Genomic DNA, 7,495 nt, shown 5'->3' with positions numbered 1-7,495 from the left:
ATTTTTTTCACTTTGGTTTTTGTACAAATTAAACAAATTATTATTGGACAGAACTTGGCTAGCTGTTTCTCCCTGTGTCCAGTATTCGTACTAAGCTAACCGGGTGTATATTTAACAAACATATATAAGAGTGGTATCAATGTTCTCGTTTAACTCATATAATAGGTCATATAATAAGAATAATGTTATGAATAAGGATATTTCCCAAAATGTCAAACTATTCCTTTAAGGTTGAATAGGTTCTGCAGAATCAGTGGCAGATGATTTAAGTGTTCTGTGGCAGATGCTATCAGGGATGCTATCAGGGATACTGGGGGCTTGGGCCAGTGCTGCGGAGTTGACCTTTAAAGTGATGAAGGATCAACAGGGGTTGTAGGATAATCAACCACACTGTCCTCAGTAGGGAACATAAAGGCAGTGAGTGTGGGATAGGTGGTGGTGAGCTGGTTCACATTATGCTGGATGGTCAAGGGCGAAAACATGTTTTAAGTCCTTCAATGTATCCTTGGTCCACTCAGCCATTTGGCCTGGCTGTCTTTAGTCAGCAGTCTTTCTCATCCCACTCCACACCTCCTTCACACTGTTTTGCTGCAGACTGTTCTTCATCCTCTCACTGTGGATGTTCTTTCAATCCTCAATTTGCCACTTCATCTCTTGCTTGACAATTACAGCAATTTCCTCCACATCCCTCGTCCTAAAAGCCCTCCTCTACCTGTTGAAAGGGATTTCATGTTCTCAGTGTTCCAAGGTTTAATATTTGCTCGTCCCCGATCTATTTTCCTTCAGCATAATTGCAATCTTCACACTGTGATTGATTTGTTTTGCCTTACGGAACCCCTTATTGTCTAATGGGTACTCCACACAGCAGGTTCCATGTGCTCTTAATAACCCTGTAAATTATAATATGGCCTTAACAGCTTTCACCCACACTCTCACTTGGAGGCTGCAGGATGATGGACACATGCAGGGATCCTAGATGTATCAAAATATGATCTGATCTGCTAAAGTGCTGAAAGGCTGGTGAAACTCTCTGTACCCTTAGCAGTTGCAAAAGGAAGTTCAGTGTGCCTTCATTCCTGTTCTAAATAAAGAAGAGGGAGTGATGGTCCAATATGTAATAAACATAAAACGCTGGTTAAGAGAGCACAAATACATTTCATGCTGTGTGGCTCACGTCTGGGTGTAAACTGATTTGGTGATTTGTAAGGACGAAGGATGCTTAAGGACGTTACTGGCCAGCATCTTCTGGCTGTGACCGTAATTGCTGCTTTAAAGCTTTAAGCCCATAACAGCTCAGATATGTTGTGCAGCTCCCTTAGATCCTCTGAGATTACCAATGATGAATTTAACATGTATAGCACATGATCACAGTTATGTGAGCTCATCATCTGTCCAGGGGCTGCACTTTCTTATCTACTCCCTGTTTGACTGGTCAATCTACAGTATTTTATAGATGTGCAACGTGACTCAGGCCATTTTTTTTTATCTCACTCTGATAGGATTAGAGACAGCAGTAATGCCAGATTTTCAGATTTTACAGAGGATGTTTTTAATATTACAGCAATGAATGAATGAAATAGACCAGACTGTGACTTACCATTGAAAACAAATTCTTAAAATAACAATAGTCCTTCTGTCAGACTATTTTTTCCATGGCGCTTGTGTCTTTTTAGGTAGTAATACTATATATTTTAATACTAATGCTATTTACTACAATGCAGATGTAGCCTCCCTTACACACAACCCAATTAACAGCAAAGCCAATATCATTACAACCCAAGAGGTCCCAATAAGCAACACTTCTGCGTGCAGTGACACATGCATGCATGTACTTGGATTAGATTCCCCTTCATTAACAGGGAGAAAGGGAACTAGGAACAGCCTAAGACTAGACCAGAAAAGAGCTTCTTAACCCTTTCTCTTGCCAACTGCCCCAATGACAGATGAGTAGTTGACCCAGAATGACTTTAATCTAGGAACCTCAACCTGAGGAGGTATGCTTATAAATTAAACTACATTTAGTACAGAAAAATTTAACTTTCTCAGACATTCTCAAATGTCAGTTAGTCTCTGGGGTTTGAATCATACCCATATTGTTAATTTTCTGTCTATCTCTGTTCTGTCTCCCAGGTAATCCTGGCAACTATTAAATTAAAAGCAAAAACTGGCAAAGTGAGTCTGCTTCACTGTTTATGTGTTAAATTATCTATGGACTGTTACCAGACTGTCAGTTGCGGTAATGTAACTGGAATATACAAAAAAAGGGTTTATTGTCTATAATGTATTATATTTCGTCCACTAAAGAAATTAAAACATATTTCGTTCACAAAACAACAGAAACACAGTACAATACAGTAAAATCAAGTACAAAACCACCAGAAACTACAGGCTCAAAAATTATAATAGAGTTGAATCAGCACCTCTCTGACACACCGTCGTAGTGTTTCTCAAATTTTAAATCGGATGTTGTATTGGATTGCATTTCAGTGTAAAGGGCTTTCTCTATTTTGTCACTCACTTGCTGCATAATGATATGCTGTAATAGCAGAAATGGATGATACATTTTTGCAGGAGAGCAAATTTAAGAACCAGCTGATTACATAAAGCTTATTTCTTTATTTTTCACAATAGCCTGGACTAAAGACTCTGCTAAATATCTTGAAAACAGCAGAAAGTAAGCCTGGCTGACCTGTAAACTTTGTAGTGTGAGTGGGTGGATGGATAGGCGAATGTGGGAGTAAACAACTATTTCTTTTTGTTTCTTGCCCTTCTGTACGACATGTTCTTTTTTTAATTTTTCATGTTGGCTTCTATGTGGCTCATTTGGTCATTAGAACAATGTGTCTAATCCTGTTATTGACAGCTGATACATTTTTGCATTATAGCCGGCATTGAGTTTCCACTGATTATCACCAATTTGGTGTCCTGATGTGTGAGACAGTGTGAAACATTTGGTCATTTCAGACTCATGTTAGCTTGAGATTACACGACATCAGATGAGTTGTTTTCTCTTCCTCTCTCTTCTCTCCTCATGGGCATTGAGCATTTATCATTGAGAGCAACAACTGTTTATGTCTCACGTCTCCATGGATACAATAATTGACTTGAGCGATGAATCTGACACTTGTGTGGTATGCATGTGTATCTTTGCACATTTCATGCATCTCTCTCACACCCTCTATCCATTCCCCACCCGCTCTCTCTTTACAGCAACCAGCTCTACTCGACTGGAGGATTTGAGTTATCTGGACAACCAAAGGGCTGCTGGACACAGAAGCTCCGTCCGTAAACACAACACAGCTGGACGCACAAATGATGACTCCAAAGGTATTTTGTGACTTAACTTTGGGGTAAAATCACAGAGTAAATATAGCTTGGTGTAGAAACATCTGCAGACCTGTGTGGAACATGAATGCACTTAATGTATTGTGCTTAAATTACATATAGTTATCCATTCTCATAGCGCTGACCTCTTTCCTCTCACTTCTTCCAGGGAGATTGGTGCCATTCAAACAAGCCGACATCATGCTAAAACCGCTGCTGTTTGAAGTCCCCGGCATCACCGCAGAAACGCCTTTTGTTGGCCGGGATTGGCTCTTCACACGTCTGGAGGAGGTCCTGAGAAAAACAAGCAGCTGTGAGGGACGCGGGGCTGTCATTGTGGGTAACGCAGGATCCGGCAAGACTGCTATCATCTGGCGACTGGTGACGCTCAGCTGTCATGGCATGCGCACACCACAGGGAGGTCCCAGCATCCTTCACAGCCCCAGCTCCTCCCCTAAATGTAAGACTCATATCTTACTCACAGAAGTGTCATTTGTTTTTGTGTGCATCTCAAAGCGTTAGTGTAAGAAGACGGTAAAAAAGCGGAAAGTTGAATTTATACATTCTCCAGTGCAGCCCGGTAAAGTCAGATTTCTCTAAGATACTGGAAGAAATATCACTTTTTGGGAAGGAGTTGGTAACTGGGTCACGCACTCTTCTTTCAAGTTCTCCCCTGAGGTTTCTCTGCTGATTGCAGTTGTGTAAGGGGACTGACATTGTTGTTTTTTTTTCTTATCATGAGTGGCACTGGATCTCTTTTTTTTGTGTGGAAAAAAAACAACATTTCCACAACCAGATTTTGCACAGTACACTATAAATGTGTCTTGCATGCTGTGATGTGCTGGTGATTTGTGTTTTTTTTTTTTTAAACCTTTTTTCAGACTTTTCCTGTTGTGCAAGAGGTATTGCTAAGATTACAGGCTGAGAGCAAAGCAGTACATACAAAGCAAAACTAAAATAGTGTTCAAACAGAATATTGTGCCATTCATTTTTCAGCATCATTGCATTATTCATTGATGTATGTTGTCATTTGGATTTAAGTTTAACAGAGGGTATAGCATGAGGTGTGCAGGAATCCATCCTGGCACATCACTCTTTGAAACAAACATTCTTGCTGCCATCTAAATGTGGTTTTGCATAGTCTTGCTTACAGATGCACTAATTAATCACAGCAGTTTAATTGTGTTTCTTCATAGACTTCACTCCTGACATTCCTGTGCTTACACCAGAGACTTCATCTAACGAGTGTAAATGGCAGCTTTGCGTTTGTTGTTGTTGCTTTGTGCTCTGTTCAGGTGGGGATAGGCAGGGAAAAGCAGCCTCCAAACAGCCAGCTGATTCCCAGCCCAACCAGAGTGCTGTTGCAGGAACAAGCGATAGTACAGCACAGAGGAAGGAGGCTGTCAGATGCCTAGCTTCCAAGGTACCTCAAAATACACTTGCACACACACATGTTTGTATTTCTATATTTGTGAGGATCATCAAGTACAAAATTCCCTCTCTAGCCCCTAACCTTAGAGCAATAGTTCATTCTACATTTTTAGGGAAATGCGCCTTCTATCTTGCAGAAATTGAGATGAGAAGATCAATATCACTCTCATGTCTCGATGCTAAATATTAAGATAAAGCCATGAAACAGATTATCTTAGTTTAAAGACTGGCGAAAAGGTGAAAACCCCAACGTGGCTCTCTCAAAATCCACCTACCAGCACCTCATAGCTTTGTTTTTACAAAACCAAATTTTAACCAATAAACAGCCCCTAGAGAAGTAAACACTGACCACAATGTCCACCTTCAAGAACTAAAATATAAAATGAAGTAAAAAATGGAATTGGTCCACACAAATATACAAGAGTACACACATAACTACACAATACACTTTTTATAGTAGCTCTTATTATGTTATGTATCCTGTTGCTGAGCAGACTGCTGACTCACCTGTAGTAATAACAAAAGAAGGAAATTATATTTACATTGTACAAATGCTTTTTGCTATAGCTTTTTGTTATGGCAGTTTTGCTGCACTCCTCTCACTGGATTTGTGAGGAAATATAATACAGCATCATAAACGGTACTCTAAGGAGCTGTAGCTCTTACAAACCTTTACAAAAGACTGGAAAAGGGGTCAATTCAAAGAGACACATCAGCATTGTTTTTTTTTAAAGTGACACAAGATTTTAATGTCAGAGTGTTCTTCTCTCTTTTGGGGCACATGTAGAACATGCTGCTGATTGCATCACATAGATGACATGGAAGCTTCTAAATTTACTAACTTGGCCTCAATAAGAGTTTCCATGGGAACTAGTCAGACTACTTGTGATGGTGAGGATGTTCGCTCAAAAGTAAAATCATTGATAATGTTATATGTGGACCTGGGACACGCCAAGCCATGATGATGATGATGTTCATTCATTCATTATATTTGTATTTTATCTGTTTGTGCAGTTTGTAAGTTTGATGATTATGCAAAAAATCACCCTTATTAGGAATGATATATTTAATTTCTTGTTTGCCATTCAGCCTGCTGTCTGAATAAAGCAACTTGCATTTACTAAATGTGTTTTAGAGAAACTCTGCAGTAACATTTTGAACAAAGTTGTTGTCGTTCATGAATAGAAACTATGTTATGACTCAGCTGCCTCTATGATTTTTGCAACTTTCTTTGTTTATATCTTATTGTGTTCTTTTTTTGTAACCGTTATTGTTTTTATATTCTGTGATATTAGTCTTGGATACTGTTTTTCTACTTTTTTATGTCTTTCTTCTAGGGATATGAACAGATAATGTGCTCTGATATGACACTGTATAATCAGCATTTAAATTTGTGCTCCCCCCTCTCCACTAACAAGTTGCCCAATTGACACAATTTACCAAACACTACAGCACTTCTTCTCAGAGTCACAACTCAAAGTGAAACACACACATACACTGGTTCAACCAGCTGACCTCAGTCTTTATAGTAATGGCACAATATCAGATTCAGACAGCTTGGATTTAGAGCACTTGGATTTAGAGTACTTAGATCTCCGAGATTGAGCCTTGTGCACATTCAAAATTCACCTATCCCCTGATATCATAAAAAAAATCCAAAGGGCACAGAAGTATGTTATTTTAGTTTTTTGAGTGATGAACTACCGTGAAGCATAACCATGAAGTAATAAATATGGTTGCAAAGCCTATTTTCTTCTGAGGAAACAACATATTTTATCCAAATATGTTGATCTGATTTAGTGGTAACTATTGATGACAAAAAAGGACACCCAAAGCCAGACATGGGTTTAGACTTGTGAACATCAACTTGAATTATTGGCCGTTCATTTTTTAATTTAAATATTTCAGTTCAATTTCATTTGTATAGCGCCAACTCATAACAGAAGTTATCCCAGGACCAAATCAAATAGAGAAGGTCTAGAGTTTCAAATAAATTGTCCTTGAAAAGTGCTTGAAGTATCATTACAAAAGACTGGCAACCATACTGAACAGTGTGAACAGGAACTGCTGTAGCCAACTAGATTTTTCTCAGTAGCTTTCTCTATTTTTTTTCCAGCTTCACATTCATATGGGGTTCATCCCCTTAGATACACCACCTCCAGTTTTTAAATAAAAATCATGCATTATGGCCCAACACAATTCTGACTTGTAATTCAACAGCACAGTTTTACGTCCCCAAAACATGTTGTTCTATATCCATCCTGACCATTACACTTTACAACAGCTTTTATTTAGACCTAAATACAGATCTGTGTGAAATAAACAGATACAGATAACAGCTTTGCATTACACCCTTATTCTCTTCAGTTTTTCACCTACTTCTTTCTCCTGTCAGGTGGTAGCTTACCATTTCTGTCAGGCTGACAACACCTACACCTGCCTGGTGCCGGAGTTTGTACACAGTGTCGCCGCCCTGTTGGCCAGAGCTCCACAGCTCACCCCGTACAGGGAGCTGTTGGTACAAGAGCCTCACCTACAAAACACACTCAGCCTGCGATCCTGCGTTCAAGACCCCATTGCTGCCTTCCGAAAGGGTGTCCTCGAGCCCATAGCAGGCCTGCGCAAGGGTAAGTATACGCACACACACACACACACACACACTCATACACTTTAAGACAAATGTGATATTCAACTTTAAAGACCTTTTAAATTTTAAAATAGTATCAGTTTTAAGGTGAAA

The 7,495-nt window shown here is 39.3% G+C and overlaps 1 protein-coding gene across 1 annotated transcript in view; it reads left to right on the top strand.

Moving 5' to 3' along the window:
- Positions 1-7,495, top strand: part of LOC118320900 (protein TANC1-like) — a 30,929-nt gene that overhangs the window by 9,380 nt on the left and 14,054 nt on the right. The window contains exons 7-10 of the mRNA XM_035652021.1: positions 3,211-3,327; positions 3,494-3,784; positions 4,620-4,747; positions 7,151-7,382. Of these exons, the coding sequence (XP_035507914.1) occupies positions 3,211-3,327; positions 3,494-3,784; positions 4,620-4,747; positions 7,151-7,382 (768 nt within the window). The remainder of the gene's footprint in view (positions 1-3,210; positions 3,328-3,493; positions 3,785-4,619; positions 4,748-7,150; positions 7,383-7,495) is intronic.

This window comes from Morone saxatilis, unplaced genomic scaffold, assembly GCF_004916995.1.
Source record: "Morone saxatilis isolate NCDOM2014 unplaced genomic scaffold, NCSU_SB_2.0 Contig11, whole genome shotgun sequence".
NCBI classification, from domain to species: Eukaryota; Metazoa; Chordata; class Actinopteri; family Moronidae; genus Morone; species Morone saxatilis.
This window is presented reverse-complemented; position numbering and strand designations above follow the sequence as displayed.